Source organism: Bos grunniens, chromosome 10 (assembly GCF_055505025.1).
Source record: "Bos grunniens cultivar Pamir isolate PY7600 chromosome 10, Bosgru_T2T1.0, whole genome shotgun sequence".
In the NCBI taxonomy this organism is placed as follows: domain Eukaryota; kingdom Metazoa; phylum Chordata; class Mammalia; order Artiodactyla; family Bovidae; genus Bos; species Bos grunniens.
The window spans coordinates 92,281,212-92,297,563 of NC_141174.1; the positions used below are offsets into that span (position 1 = coordinate 92,281,212).

A 16,352-nucleotide genomic window follows, 5' to 3' on the forward strand; every position below is an offset into this window, starting at 1 on the left:
TGTTTATTTATTTGGCGGGGTGGGGTGGGGAGGAGGGCTGTGGTATGGCTGTGCTGGCATCTTAGTTCCTCTACCAGGTATCAAACCTGTGCCTTGTACAGTGGAAGCAAGGAGTCTTAACTACTGGATTGCCCGGGAAATCCCTGAAACTGGTTGATTTTAATGTTGTTGTTTAGTCACTAAGACATTTCTGACTCTTTTGCGACCCCGAGAACTATGGCCTGCCAGGCTCCTCTGTCCGTGACATTTCCCAGGCAAGAATACTGGATTGGGTTGCCATTCCCTTCTCCAGGGGATCTTCCTGACCCAAGGATCTACCCTGCAGCTCCTGCATTGGCAGGCGGGGTCTTTACCACAGAGCCACTTGGGAAGCACTGAGTTTGATGCACAAGCCATTAAATCTCTCACTGGAGAAATGATTTTCAAAATGTGGTCTCAGGAGCATCACCATCACCAGGAAGCTCATCTGAAATGCAGGATCTTTGGCCCATCTTTGGACCAGAAACTCTGGAGATGGGAACCAACAATCGCTGCATTAACACGCCTTCCATGCTGTTGTTTGAGAGCTGTTCTAGAGAAATTGTATATTTTCAGATAGTTTTTTTTTTTAAGTGTGCACAAATATTTTTGAAATAATCATTGTCCAAACTTACATGCTCTAGAAATAGAAGGGATATTGCATATCTAAAGGGGATATTTCTCTGCCTTCCTTTAAAAAAAAAAAAAAATCTTTTAGAAGTTTTCAGGTTCTGCTCTTAGAAAGCCTATTCATATTTCTACCTATTTGCACACTAAAATTTGAGTCTTAAGTTAGTTCTGTTATCGTGATCTATAGTGACACTAGATGGAAAGTGACTCGTAAAACATTTATTTAATTTCTACGATTTTATTATTTTATTTTCAATTTAGTTAATTTATTTTTGGTTGCACTGAGTCTTTGTTGCTGTGTGCGGGTTTTCTCAAACTAGGGCATTTGGGGGCTGCTCTCTAGTTGCTTAGTTTCATTGAGTTAGACAAGGCTGTGGTCCTAGTGTGAATAGATTGACTGATTTTCTGTGATTATGGTTTCAGTATGTCTGCCCTCTGATGCCCTCTTGCAACACCTACCGTCTTACTTGGGTTTCTCTTACCTTGGACGTGGGGTATCTCTTCACGGCTGCTCCAACAAAGCAAAGCCACTGCTCCTTACCTTGGACGAGGGGAATCGCCTCACGGCCGCCGCCCCGGCCTCCAACATGGGGTAGCTCCTCTCGGCCACTGCCCCTGACCTCCGACGTCGGGTAGCTCCTGTCGGCCGCTCCTGCGCTGTCAAAGCCTGGCACTCTTGACCGCCGCCCCTGACCTTAGACATGGAGTAGCTCCTCTTGGCTGCCGCCCCTGACCTCGGATGTGGGGTAGCTCCTATGGCCATGCTTCTGCGAGGTCCGTTGCAGCCGGTGCACTTGTCTAACTCAATGAAACTAAGCCATGCTTGTGGGGCAACCCAAGATGGGTGGGTCATGGTGGAGAGGTCTGACAGAATGTGGTCCACTGGAGAAGGGAATGGCAAACCACTTCAGTATTCCTGCCTTGAGAACCCCATGAACAGTATGAAAAGGCAAAATGATAGGATACTGAAAGGGGAATTCCCTGGGACAGTAGGTGCCCAATATGCTACTGGAGATCAGTGGAGAAATAACTCCAGAAAGAATGAAGGGATGGAGCCAAAGCAAAAACAACACCCAGTTGTGGATGGGACTGGTGATAGAAGCAAGGTCCGATGCTGTAAAGAGCAATATTGCACAGGAACCTGGAATGTCAGGTCCATGAATCAAGGCAAATTGGAAGGGGTCAAACAGGAAATGGCAAGAGTGAACGTCGACATTAGAGGAATGAGCAAACTAAAATGGACTGGAATGGGTAAATTTAACTCAGATGACCATTATATCTACTACTGTGGGCAGGAATCCCTTAGAAGAAATGGAGTAGCCATCATGGTCAACAAAAGAGTCCGAAATGCAGTACTTGAATGCAATCTCAAAAACGACAGAATGGTCTCTGTTCGTTTCCAAGGCAAACCATTCAATATCACAATAATCCAAGTCTATGCCCCAACCAGGAATGCTGAAGAAGCTAAAGTTGAATGGTTCTATGAAGACCTACAAGACCTTTTAGAACTAACACCCAAAAAAGATGTCCTTTTCATTATAGGGGACTGGAATGCAAAAGTAGGAAGTCAAGAAACACCTGGAGTAACAGGCAAATTTGGCCTTGGAATACGGAATGAAGCAGGGCAAAGACTGATAGAGTTTTGCCAAGAGAACGCACTGGTCATAGCAAACACCCACTTCCAACAACACAAGAGAAGACTCTACACATGGACATCACCAGATGGTCAACACCAAAATCAGATTGATTATATTCTTTGCAGCCAAAGATGGAGAAACTCTATACAGTCAGCAAAAACAAGACCAGGAGCTGACTGTGGCTCAGATCATCAACTCCTTACTGCCAAATTCAGACTGAAATTGAAGAAAGTAGGGAAAACCACTAAACCATTCAGGTATGACCTAAATCAAATCCCTTATGATTATACAGTGGAAGTAAGAAATAGATTTAAGGGCCTAGATCTGATAGATAGAGTGCCTGATGAACTATGGACTGAGGTTCGTGACATTGTACAGGAGACAAGGATCAAGACCATCCCCATGGAAAAGAAATGCAAAAAAGCAAAATGGCTGTCTGAGGAGGGCTTACAAATAGCTGTGAAAAGAAGAGAAGCGAAAAGCAAAGGAGAAAAGGAAAGATATAAGCATCTGAATGCAGAGTTCCAGAGAATAGCAAGAAGAGATAAGAAAGCCTTCCTTGGCGATCAATGCAAAGAAATAGAGGAAAACAACAGAATGGGAAAGACTAGAGATCTCTTCAAGAAAATTAGAGATATGAAGGGAACATTTTATGCAAAGATGGGCTCGATAAAGGACAGAAATGGTATGGACCTAACAGAAGCAGAAGATATTAAGAAGAGATGGCAAGAATACACAGAAGAACTGTCCAAAAAAGATCTTCATGACCAAGATAATCACGATGGTGTGATCACTGACCTAAAGCCAGACATCCTGGAATGTGAAGTCAAGTGGGCCTTAGAAAGCATCCCTATGAACAAAGTTAGTGGAGGTGATGGAATTCCAGTTGAGCTATTTCAAATCCTGAAAGATGATGCTGTGAAAGCGCTGCACTCAATATGCCAGCAAATTTGGAAAACTCAGCAGTGGCCACAGGACTGGAAAAGGTCAGTTTTCATTCCAATCCCAAAGAAAGGCAATGCCAAAGAATGCTCAAACTACCACACAATTGCACTCATCCTACACGCTAGTAAAGTAATGCTCAAAATTCTCCAAGCCAGGCTTCAGCAATATGTGAACCGTGAACTTCCAGATGTTCAAGCTGGTTTTAGAAAAGGCAGAAGAACCAGAGATCAAATTGCCAACATCCGCTGGATCATGGAAAAAGCAAGAGAGTTCCAAAAAAACATCTATTTCTGCTTTATTGACTATGCCAAAGCCTTTGACTGTGTGGATCACAATAAACTGTGGAAAATTCTGAGAGATGGGAATACCAGACCACCTGACCTGCCTCTTGAGAAACCTATATGCACGTCAGGAAGCAACAGTTAGAATTGGACATGGAATAACAGACTGGTTCCAAATAGGAAAAGGAGTACATCAAGGCTGTATATTGTCACCCTGTTTATTTAACTTCTATGCAGAGTACATCATGAGAAACGCTGGGCTGGAAGAAGCTGGAATCAAGATTGCCAGGAGAAATATCAATAACCTCAGATATGCAGACGACACCACCCTTATGGAAGAAAGTGAAGAGAACTAAAAAGCCTCTTGATGAAAGTGAAAGAGGAGAGTGAAAAAGTTGGCTTAAAAGTCAACATTCAGAAAACGAAGATCATGGCACCTGGTCCCATCACTTCATGGCAAATAGATGGGGAAACAGTGGAAACAGTGTCAGACTTTATTTTTGGGGGCTCCAAAATCACTGCAGATGGTGACTGCAGCCATGAAATTAAAAGACGCTTACACCTTGGAAGGAAAGTTATGACCAACCTAGACAGCATATTCAAAAGCAGAGACATTACTTTGCCAACAAAGGTCCATCTAGTCAAGGCCATGGTTTTTCCAGTAGTTATGTATGGATGTGAGAGTTGGACAGTAAAGAAAGCTGAGCACCAAAGAATGGATGCTTTTGAACTGTAGTGTTGGAGAAGACTCTTGAGAGTCCCTTGGACTGCAAGGAAATCCAACCAGTCCATTCTAAAGGAGATCAGCCCTGGGTGTTCATTGGAAGGAATGATGCTAAAGCTGAAAGTCCAGTACTTTGGCCACTTCATGTGAAGAGGTGACTCATTGGAAAAGACTGTGATGCTGGGAGGGATTGGGGGCAGGAGGAGAAGGGGACAACAGAGGATGAGGTGGCTGGATGACATCACCGACTCGATGGACGTGAGTCTGAGTGAACTCCGGGAGATGGTGATGGACAGGGAGGCCTGGCATGCTGCAATTCATGGAGTCGCAAAGAGTTGGACACGACTGAGCGACTGAACTGAGCTGAACTGAACTCTGGTTGCAGTGAACCGGCTTCTCATTGTGGTGGCTTCTCCTGCTGGGGAGCTTGGGCTCTCGACATTCAGGCTTCAGTAGTTGCAGCACATGGGCTCAGTAGTTGTGGCACACAAATTTAGTTGCCCCATGGCATGTGGAATGTTCCTGGACCAGGGATCGAACCCATGTCCCTTGCATTGACAGGAGAACCCCCAACCCTTGGACCACTAGGGAAGTCCTATTTTTTTTTTTTAAACTGAATCTTCTAAATGGCATTCTTCTTCCTTTAGAACATAGACAAGGATGATTTTTTTTTTTTTTTTTAGTTACCCTCAAATAAATGAAACTGCCTCCCATTTTACCCAAAGGTTGTTCTTGTCAGAGGGATATTTTTACTAAGTTGAATGCTCTCTGGAAGAAGGTGTAAGCAGAAGCTAATATCGTGTATTAGAAGAAGAATAAGAGGAGAAGGGCGTCTGGTCCTCAGTGCGGAATCTTGGACCCAGAAGCCTGCTGACTGCCAGCCTTAGGAGTCTTCCAGTCCAGTATTCTTGGCACCAAATGTCGCTGCCTTCGGGACCATGCTGTTCACCTAACTGGTGGACTTTTTGTCAAAAGCTTGATCCAAGTGAGGTTTTTTTGTTTGTTTGTTTTAAGATAGAAAGCTTTTGCAAGTTCTTTCAAGGGCAGCACATAGCTTTAACTCCCTCAAGCCCTCTCTCCTCTGTCAAACTGCACCAGGAAATTCAAGGTCTAGCCAGAGGCCCCCAAAGAGTTAAAATAAAAAGACAAGCAGCCTGCAGAGTAGTAGAAACCAATGTCAAAAACATATGTTCCTCCGCGGGGCCTCGCTAGATTCCTAAGTCCGGATAAAGCCAGTGTGTATGCACACACGTCAAAAAGAAAAAAAGAAGTCTTGGCCAGAGTCGTGCAGCAGTGAAGCGTTGTCCCTCATCTGCAGTTCCTCTTGACTCCCCGCTGCCTGGGAGCCCAGCCCGCGGGCTCCCGGGAGGCTGGTGGCCCTGACACCTGAGCATTAGCTCAGAACGCCCTCGAATCCCGTTCTCCTTGTGAGGGTTCCGGCTGAGCGGCCTGGACAGACCCTGCCCGTTTTCATTGGCTCCGAGGCTTGTTATTGGAGTGGCTGACAGCCGTCTGCCAGGCTGTCTGAAGCCGCCTTCCTGTGCTCTCTGCCGCCGTTCAACTTCACAGCACTATTGTTCCTGTTGGGCCTTTTTCTTAAAATCTTTCCCAGCTGTATCCTGATATGGTAAACCACTTAAATTAGCTCCAGATTGTTCTGTTTATTTTGTGTTAGATAAGCGACAAAATACAGTCCCGGCAGCCAGCCAGGAGGAGGGTGGAAGTGGGGGGATGGGGACAGAGGGACACAGGCAAGGTCCTTTACAAATGGTAGCGTTTGCAGACCAAGCCGTGAAAAGCCCCAAATGTGATGCCATCACGGGTCCCGCCATTGACGAGTGATCCCCGCAGGCTGGCCAGGGAATCACTTTGGATCTGAGCACAGCTCAGTCCAGAAAAGAAAACCAAGACCCCAGGGTTAAGTCACACAGACAGGAAGCCAGATTTCTATTACTGGCAATAGATACAGTACCGCTGTCAACCACAGGTCTGGTTGCAGGGCCAGCGATCCCTGTACCATGCTTGGTGCCCTGAGGGTGACGGGAATTCCTTTTATTCTTTTTTAAATTGTCCATCTGTATTGCGATGCCTGGAGGCTGATGGGCTCAACTCTGGCTGAAGTCCACCAGCCTCCCTATATGCTTAGCAGTTCAAAGTGTGCTCTTCCGCGCTGTAATTTTAAGCTGGAAATCCAGAGATGTTGAGTCACCAGCATAGGTATTTTCCACACAGCTGCGAGTGAAAACCCACAATGGACTTGGCCACCTGTGCGCCTACTCTACCCACGGCCTCTCCTCCTCTGCGGCTGTCTGCTCACAGGGGCTCTCGGTGCAAAGCCTCGGTGCAAAGCCTTTCTGAACACTTAACAAAAAAACGTTTTCAAGTTTAATAGATGCTGTCCTAGAATGAAGATACTGCCTTTGCGATTGTAGGAATAAACCCAAATCAAATATGAAGAATAAACTTCCGAGTGTTTTAACTCAGCTGAAGCACACGAACAATGCCAGCAACCAGCTGAGTTACAACCATTATTGAGAATTGTGTCTGTGGTAATTCAAGACTCCCCAGGAAAGATCCCATGACTCACTGCAGCCTCCAGTCTTCACTCTGAACCAAAGTCCTGGAAATGCTTTTTACCGAGTTGAGGGAAGTACAGGGTCAGGAGTAATAAAATGCCCTGAGAAACCACCTCTTAGTTTTCCTCTGGGCAAATACACTCAGTGTGTAATAAAAAGGCACAAAGCCAACTTTGAAAGAATAATTACTCTGTCAAGCCCCCGTCTCTCGGGTGGAATATGGCTTTTCTTCATCAAGGCCTGGCCAGGGGTTGAGTGGCCTCCATGTCACCCTCTCTGATTCCCAGGCTTTCATCTCTTTTCTCTGTATCCTTTTTAATGCAAATAGTGGACAGTCTTGTGTCTTTCACCTGGGCCGGGCTTCCCATGAACAGTGTCCCTCGAGCGTGAGGACCATGTATTGAACCCTCTATCGTCTTTTCTCACAATGCTAACCAGCAGTCATGGGTGCTGAGGGATGCTGAATTAAGGCCTTGCAAATAATAGGTTTCTTTTTATTCTTAACTGACATGAGGTCTTGTTCATTTTGCTTCTATATTAATTCAGGCCAAACTAAAAACAACAGCAAAACAAGAACAAACACCAAAAAACCCAAAATCAGACATCACAGGTCCCATGGGCCTGTCCTCATTAAAGTCATGTACGCACCCTTCTGGCGCTGGGCAGCATGGTGCAGCCACAAAAAGCCTGTCTGTGTCATGGACCACAGCTAAAATCTCTGGACGGTACAGAAGACAACCGCCTGGGCCACCTGAAAAGGAAGCAACAGCAGGCAGCTGGTGACCGGGCTGAGGCAAAGCATCACCCACCCCCAAAGTGAGTTTTGTGGGCTTTGTTTTCACTCCTGTGTCTCTGGGCTTTGACCCAAGGGCTGATGGAATTGTGGAACTATGTAGCAGGTGTTGGCAGCGAAATTTCCAGGTGAAACCCCCTTATTTCTAACCAGAGCTTTGGGGAATGCTTTTGATGGCAAACATAGGAGAATTTCCATTTCATTTGTTTCCTTTTATTTTTTTCTCTTTTCTCTCCTGACCCTGCCTCAAGGTAGCCCCACTTGAAGATCTGCTTGGCTTTGGTGGTGGGGGTTTGGGCTCCTAAAATCCCAAAAGAAGATTCTTTCTGACCAGAGGACCAGGGAGAAAGGGGCCCCTTTTATCCAAGGATAGTGGGAGGTTCCTATTACTCTCTCTCTCTGTTTATTTTGCTGCTTTGCTCCCAAAGACAACCTCAGCTGTGTTTCTGTGGGGCTAAAATCTGAGAAAAGCCTGTCTTTCTGTCCAGCAGAGCCAGGAAAAGGGAACTCGGGGGGCTGGAAAGTATAGGGGGATCTCAGAGAAGAAAGAGCTGGGAAAGAGGATCCCCTGACTCTGTGAGTGAACTGACTTAAGTCCCAGCTCCAGGCTGCTCATATGTCACACAGACCCAAAGAAGCAAAGCAAAGACTCCAGAACTCATCTGCAGTATAAACCAGTGCTGAACCCTAGACTAATCCCTGGGTTGGGCACACACTGGGCAAACCCAAACATCATAGCAATGACTTTCAAAAACTAAGCCGACATTAGGACCACTGCCTGTAGACAAGAAGAACCTTGTACTCTAAGTCTAACTAGGTTGGTTATAAGCATTCTCCATGAAATAAAGTTGAATACTCTTGAATGGGAAAATAGAAATTCATGAGTGAAGTAGAAAGGGAAAAGAAGAACCAAATTAAAATTTTAGAACTGAAAAGTACAGCAAAAAGTGAAAATGAAAGTTGCTCAGTCATGTCCGACTCTGCGACCGTATGGCCATACAGTCCATGGAATTCTCCAGGCCAGAATACTGGAGTAGGTAGCCTTTCCCTTCTCTAGGGGATCTTCCCAACCCAGGGATTGAAGTCAGGTCTCCCTCATTGCAGGTGGGTTCTTTACCAGGTGAGCCACAAGGGAAGCCCGAAAAGGATAGTACCGAAAATGAAACATTCACGCTATGGGCCCAGCAGCAGAATGAAGATGACAGAGCAAAGAGTCAGTGAACTTCAGTATAGATCAACAGACATTACTCAGTGTGAAAGACAGGGAAAAGAAGACTTGAGCTGAGCTGAAGGACCTATGGAATACTATCAAAAGGCTTAACATGTATGTCATTAGAGTCCCAGAAACAAAGGGAAAATATTGGTGCAAGAAAAAAAAAAATTTGAAGGGATAAAGTCTGAGAAGTTCACAATTTTGGTGAGAGATACATGTATAGGTTCAAGAAGCTCAATAAAATCGAATTAACGTGAAGAAAACCTCATCCACCTTGTAATCAAATTGCTGAAAACCAAAGATGAAAAAATATCTTGAAAGCACAAATTCTAATTGTGGGAATTTACCCAAGAGAAATGAAAACATGTTTATACAAAAACCTATACCCACATATTAATAGCAGCTTTATTGTTAATTGCTAGAAACTGGAAAAAACTCAAATGTCCTTCAACTAGTAAAGAGATATACAAAATTATAGGACATCGGTACAGTTGACTATTACTTAGCAATATAATGAACCATTATACATGCACTAACATGCATGAGTCTTGAATGCATTGTACTTCTGCAAGAAGCCAGACTCAAAAGGTTACGTTATCTGTGTTCAGTCCCTGAGTTGTGTCAGACTCTCTGCAACCCCATGGACTACAGCACAACAGGCTTCCCCATCCTTTACTATCTCCCGGGTAGCTGCAAAAAGTTACAAAAGGTTACACACTGTATGATTCTTCCTATATGACATTCTAGAAAAGCAGAGCTTTGAAGATGGAGAAGCAGTCAGTGGTTGTCAGGGATTAAGAGTGGGGTGGAGGGTTTGACTCTGGAGAGACAGCACTAGGGAGGGATTCTGGGTTGATGGAGTTTTTTGTATCTGTGTTGACCTTAAAAGTTCTTTTACCAGCAAAAAATGAGTTACTCCAGAATAGCAAAGAACTGCAAATTCAAGACAAGCAAGCTATAGCAAAAGAATAGACACGTCCAACAAAGGAGAGGAACATTATTTTATAAAGACAAAGAAGTTGGGAAGGGTTGTTTTGAATGAAAGTCTGCTGGAGAAAAGGGAGAGTTTAAGATGTTTGTGGTCTTTCATTGGCTGAGTTGTTGCGATCATTGATTTCTTGTAAGAGATACAGTGTACATCTTTTCCTCTTAAGGTCTGTCTTTGATGGTTCTTTCCTGCTGGTGATTATTCTATTGTGGTCTGTAATTGACAGTTCTTCCTGTAATTGACCGGAAGTGGTACTGTGTGAGAACTTCCCCTTCTGGTTCCAACTCCATTTTAGTGAGTCTTCCCTTTATTAATTTTCACATTTAATTGTGGTGCTGCATATATGACTTCACTTGTCAAAATGAATAGCACTACACACCAAATAAGTGAATTTTACCATACACAAATCAGAAAATAAAAAATAAATCACTAGCATGGTATTTCATATCTGATAGGGTTAATATATCTTTATGACTACATGGAGTATGGAAAGATTCATGTAATCTCTTATCTGTTTTGAAGTCATTTTCCACTTGATTCCACATTTAAACTTGCAGGAAGTCAAAAATGGATTAAACAATGAAACAGTCTCTTCAGGTCCATACAAAAAGTTTTCCAAAAAAGAATTTTGTGTCTCACATGCCAGGCATATGTTTTATAGCGTCAACCTACCACAAAGGCCATGATGAAAAAACTGAGGTAGAAAAAGCTGGTGTCTGTAAGAGGCAAATGTTGAATCCAGGAGAGATCTACTAATTTTAAAAGAAGCAAGGTCAATTTGGTGGCTTGGCGAAAGTAATAACAAAGCATCTGCCATGTCCTAGAAGCTCTGGGTTTTGATAACTAGGGTGGTGTTGAGAATTCCCTGTCCAGAAGAATCACATTTGGTGAACTGACGTACAGCCTTGCCTGTGTAGTTGTTGTTCAGTCACTCAGTCGTGTCTGACTCTTTGCAGCCTGGCTTCCCTGTCCTTCACTACCTCCCAGAGTTTACTCAAACTCATGCCCATTGTGATACCGTGGACGGTGATGCCATCCAACCATCTCATCCTCTGTTGCCCCCTTGTCCTCCTGCCCTCGATTTTTCCCATTATTGGAGTCTTTTCCAAAGAGTCAGTTCTTCGTATCAGGTGGCCAAAGTATTGGAGCTTCAGCATCAGTCCTTCCAAGGAGTATTTAAGGTTGATTTCCTTTAGGATTGACGAGTTTGATCTCCTTGCAGTCCAAGGGACTCTCAAGAGTCTTCTCCAGCACCACAGTTCAAAAGCATCAATTCTTCAGTGCTTAGCTTTCATTATGGTCCAACTCTCACATTCATAATGACCATTGGAAAAGTCATAGCTTTGACTATATGGACCTTTGTTGGCGAAGTGATGTACCTTGCCTGTACTCTGAATACACCTGGTGTGGGCAGGCTTGGACCATTTCCATGAAACAGATTGTAGACATAGTTGTGACAATAGGAAGGGTTTTCCTGAACGTAGGATTTTCCCCTTAGTCCACCTCTCATCCAAAGGGCAAAAAATGCAGGATGGATGCTTAATTGCAGTGAGATCCCCCCGCTGACCAGAGCCATACTTTCGCCCACTGCTTATTCTGCCTTTGAAGTTCTATCATCACCTTGTCTTGTCTTACGCCATTATGGATCTTATCAATTTTAATACACAAATGTATTATAAAACCTGTTGATTTTAAGAACCTTTGCCGACCTCCAAGTCACAGAGATATTCTCTTACATTTTTCTATAAAAGTTGTATGGTTTTAGCATATACATTTAGGTTTTGGATCCATCTTTTATTTCTCATACAGCTTTGTTTTGTTAAGATATAACTCACATTACCATTAATTCAGTGGTTTTTAGTATATTCACAGAGTTGTACAATCAACATCATAGTTTATTTTTTTATCTTCTCTACAAAAAAAAATCCTGTATCCATTACCATTTTCCCTTCTTCCTAGCCTTTGGAAGGCACTAATCTATTTTCTGTCTCTATAGATTTGCCTATTCTGGACATTTTATATAAATGGAAAAATACAATATATGACCTGTTTTATCTGGCCTCTTTCATTAGCATAATGTTTTCAAGATTCACCAATATTGTAGAATGTGTCAGAACTTCATTCTTTTCGTTGATTAATATTCCTTTTTTTCCCTGTATATTGCTGAAAATATATCTTATCCCTTCATCAACTCATGGAGATTGAGTCTTTCTACTTTTTTTGGCTATTATGAATAATGCTGCTATGAGCATTTATACACAAGCTTTTGTGTGGATATATGTTTTCATTTCTTTTGAATACACACCTAGGAGTGGGATTTCTGGGTTATGGGGTACCTTTATGTTTAACTTCTTGAGAGACTGCTGAGCTCTTTCCAAAGCAGCTGTGCCACTTTACATTCCTGCCAGCAGTGTATGAGGGGCCTCGCTCCTCCGTATCCTCACCAGCACTCCTCATTGTCTTTTTTATTACAGCCGTTTTATTAAATGTGAAGTGGTATCTCTTGTGGTTTTCATTTGCATCCCCCTGGACATGTTTTCATGTGCTTATTGCTCATTTATGTATCTTCTTTGGAGAAATATCTGTTCAAATCCTTTGCTCATATTTTAATTTTTTTTTTTTACCATTGAGTTGAAATATGAGCCATCTTTAATTAATTTTCCCAAATGTTGTGAAGTAGGAATTGATCAAGGTCCTTTTCCCCCCATAGATATTCAACTACTCTAGAATCATTTATTGCAAAGACTTTTTCCTCAACTGACTTATTTGGCACCTTCGCTATATATCAAATAATTATTAAGCATGGTTCTTTTCTTAGGCTTCCTATTCTAGTATCAAGATAGGCAGGAGAAACATCAACAATCTCATATATGTGGATGATACCACTCTAATGACAGAAAGCAAAGAGGAACTAAAGAGCCTCTTGATGAAGGTGAAGGAGGAGAGTGGAAGAGCCGGCTTAAGACTAAATATTAAAAAAACTAAGATAATGGCATCCAGCCCCATTACTGCATGGCAAATAGAAGGGAAAAGGTGGAAGTAGTGACAGATTTCCTCTTCTTGGGCTCCAAAATCACTGTGGATGGTGACTACGGCCATGAAATCAGAAGACGATTGTTTCTTGGCAGGAAAGCGATGACACACCTAGACAGTGTGTTGAAAAGCAGGGACATTACTCTGCCGACAAAGGTCCATATAGTCAAGGCTATGGCCTTCCCAGTGGTCCTGTACAATTGTGAGAGCTGGACCATAAAGAAGGCAGAATGCCAAAGAATTGATGCCTTTGAACTGTGGTGCTAGAGAAGACTCCTGAGAGTCCTTTGGACAACAAGGAGATCAAACCAGTCAATCTTAAGGGAGATCAATCCTGAACATTCACTAGAAGGACTGATGCTGATGCTGAAACTCCAGTATTTCGATCATCTGATGCAAACAGATGACGCATTAGAAAAGACCCTGATGTTGAGAAAGATTGAGGGCAGAAGGAGAAGAGGGTGTCAGAGATGAGATAGCTGGATGGCATCACCAATGCCTTAAACATGAATTTGGGCAAACTCCGGGAGATGGTGAGGGACAGGGAGACCTGGTGTGTTGGAGTCCATGGGGTCGCAAAAAGTCGGACATGACTGGGTGACTGAACAAAGACAACAATTCTAGTATACCAAGCTGTCTTGATTACTGTAGCTTTATAGGAGATCTTGGAAGTTGGTTAGTGTAGTTTTCCCAATATTGTTCTTTTATTTGAAACTTGGTTGCCATCCTAGGATAAGCCTCATTTGCTCATCATGATTGTGGTAGGCAGGGTAATATTCCCTCCTCTTCCCCCAGAGATGTTCACATCCTAAAGCCTTGAGCCTGTGAATATCTTATGTTGTATGGCAAAGGGGAACTAAGATTGCAGACTGAATTAAGGTTGCCAATCAGCTGACCTTAAGTCGGGAATATTACCTGATTGGGCCAAATGGAGTCACAAGAGTCTTTAAACGTGGAAGAGAGAGACAAAGAGGAGGTCAAAGCATTACCAAATGAGGAAGACTCAACCCGCCATTGCTGACTTTGAGACAGAGGAGGAAAGCCTTGAGCCGAGGGAGTCTGGCACCTCTACAAACCAGAAATGGCCAAGAAGCGATCATCCTCTGTTGTCTCAGAAAGGGAATGAAGCCATCGCAACACCTTGATTTAGCCCAGTGATTGTTGTTTCAGACCTCTAAACTGTAGAACTATAAAGAGGCCGGGATCCTTGGCCTCCAGAGGAGAATTCAATCCGGGGCCAGAGACGAGGCTTGATAGCTCAGAGCTTTTGTGTAATAAGAGTTTTACTAAAATATAAAGGAGATAGAGAAAGCTTCGGACATAGATTCAGAAGGGGGATGGACAGTGCCCCCTCACTAGTGTTAGCAATGGAGTTATATTCTTTCAATTAGTTATTACAATGAATCAAAAGTATGTCTGGAGGTTGTAAAGACCTTACTAGCTGCTACTGCCGCTAAGTCGCTTCAGTCGTGTCCGACTCTGTGTGACCCCAGAGACGGCAGCCCACCAGGCTCCCCTGTCCCTGGGATTCTCCAGGCAAGAACACTGGAGTGGGTTGCCATTTCCTTCTCCAATGCATGAAAGTGAAAAGTGAAAGTGAAGTCGCTCAGTAGTATCCGACTCCTAGCGACCCCATGGACTGCAGCCCACCAGGCTCCTCCATCCGTGGAATTTTCCAGGCAAGAGTACTGGAGTGGGTCGCCAGTGCCTTCTCCGAAAGACCTTACTAGACCCACTCCCATAATTTACATTTTAAGATTACAGGATTAGCCAGAAGGGTTTTTCCAGAGACTGTCCTCAAGCAGGGTACATTATTGTTATATAATCCTAAGGAATGTAGAGGGAAAAAAATGCTTGTCCTTTCTTCCTCCTTCAGAATTCCAGACCCCTCTCTCCTTGGGGACCCCTGACTTCTTATCAACCTGCCTAGGAATTGATTCTCTGAATACATTTGTGTTGTTTAAGTGGGTAAATTTGTAGTACTTTGTTATTGAAGCCATAGAAACCTAATACAATCATGTATTAACATTTTTATATATAGCTGGATTTGATTTACTAAAATTTTATTGAGGATTTTTCCATGTCTGTTCATTGTAGTTTTCTTTTTTTTTTGTAATGTCTTTGGCTATGGAATCAGAGTAATGTTGGCCCCAAAGAATGAGTTAGGAAGTTTAGGCTTCTGTTTTCTGGAAGAGCTATTTTAATTTTTATTTTCGTGTTCATTCCTTCCCTTTTTTATTCTTCTGTGCTTCTAGTGTAGAATGGCCTCCTTTAAGTCCAAGTGTGTTCATATATAGTCCATGTAATTATCTAACCACTTTGCTATGTATTCTATGTCTCATGTTTTCATATGAAATACATGCTATTTTATTATCAGTTGCCTTTTTCCCCTTATGTTACATTTAGAGTTATTTTGGAAAATACAATAGGTATGAATTCCACTATAGGGCAGTCAAAGGAGCATGACAAAATATTTGTTATAAAAAGGGGGTGTTAGGCTTGAAAGACTTGAGAACCATGATGTAGAAACTTCCCCTGCCCTATTTCAGAACTTTCCCAGTTATTATAGTTGTTATCAGGTAAAAACGTAAAGTCTGTGAATGAGCCCACAGGCAGGTCATATATTATCGTATCCACAATAAAAACAAAACAACCACAACAGTGAAAACATATTCATGTTCTGTCTCACCTGCAAAGTAATTTAACACAACTATTCTACCCATCCAGCACAGGGCGTCCAGCCACAGTGCTCATATATGTGCATGGTAATCACAGGTGTCAATCCACAAAGGTAGACGTGCAAAGTGTAACTTGCTCCCCCCCACCACCTGCAACCCTCACCAAATAACTAGGCTTAGTCCTGTCAGAGTCCCAGCTCTGCTTAGAGGCATCCTGTTTTCAGTCCATTCAGATCAACTCAGTTAATCTGAGGTGTCTCTGTCTCATGTCTGCCTCCCCACCAGGAACCAAAATACTGCAGCTGAGGGGAGCTTGTGGTCCACAGCCACCATCCTGCTCACTGTCTGCAGAAACCTCCAGATCCCTCTCTGGTCTTTGTGTGTCCTCCATCTAGATCATGCTGCAGCCTGCTTGCCTGCAGACTTGGGCTCTCTTGCTGCATATGTGCTCTTCTCAGGAGCAAAAGGAAGCTGCACATCAGCGGGGCTGCAGTCTCTGCCACACTGTGATCTGAGGACCTCCAAGGCCCCCAGCCATTGCCACCTGGGACACCTCACTGGGCACGGGGAAATGCAGGGAACCTTGCTTTCCTGTCCCATGCCGCCAGGCTCCCCTGGGGCAGGAAATACAGGCTGTTTCCGCTTGCTCTCCGATGCCCACATCTCCCATTCTCTCTACCCTGTGATGCAGGCCGGGAGCCCAGAACACCTTCCTAACGCCACAGCACGTCCTCTGGCTCCGCTTTCATTCCCCTCTCCTCCCCTTACTGGCTCTGAGTGATCATGGAAGTTAAACCTAGCAGCCCATCCATCTGCTGACTCCTTCCCTGAGGCCA

The 16,352-nt window shown here is 43.6% G+C and overlaps 1 protein-coding gene across 7 annotated transcripts in view; it reads left to right on the forward strand.

The window, feature by feature from the left end:
- The window catches only part of ARSB (arylsulfatase B), a 181,746-nt gene that overhangs the window by 64,201 nt on the left and 101,193 nt on the right, over positions 1-16,352 (forward strand). Inside the window, exon 5 of one of the 7 annotated variants that reach the window (XM_086323127.1) lies at positions 7,358-15,714. The exons of the other annotated variants lie outside the window; for them this stretch is intronic. Coding sequence (XP_086179253.1) covers positions 7,358-7,524 — 167 coding nt within the window. The 3' untranslated portion in view covers positions 7,525-15,714. Of the gene's footprint in view, positions 1-7,357; positions 15,715-16,352 lie in introns of those variants that run through there. 7 annotated transcript variants of the gene reach the window in all.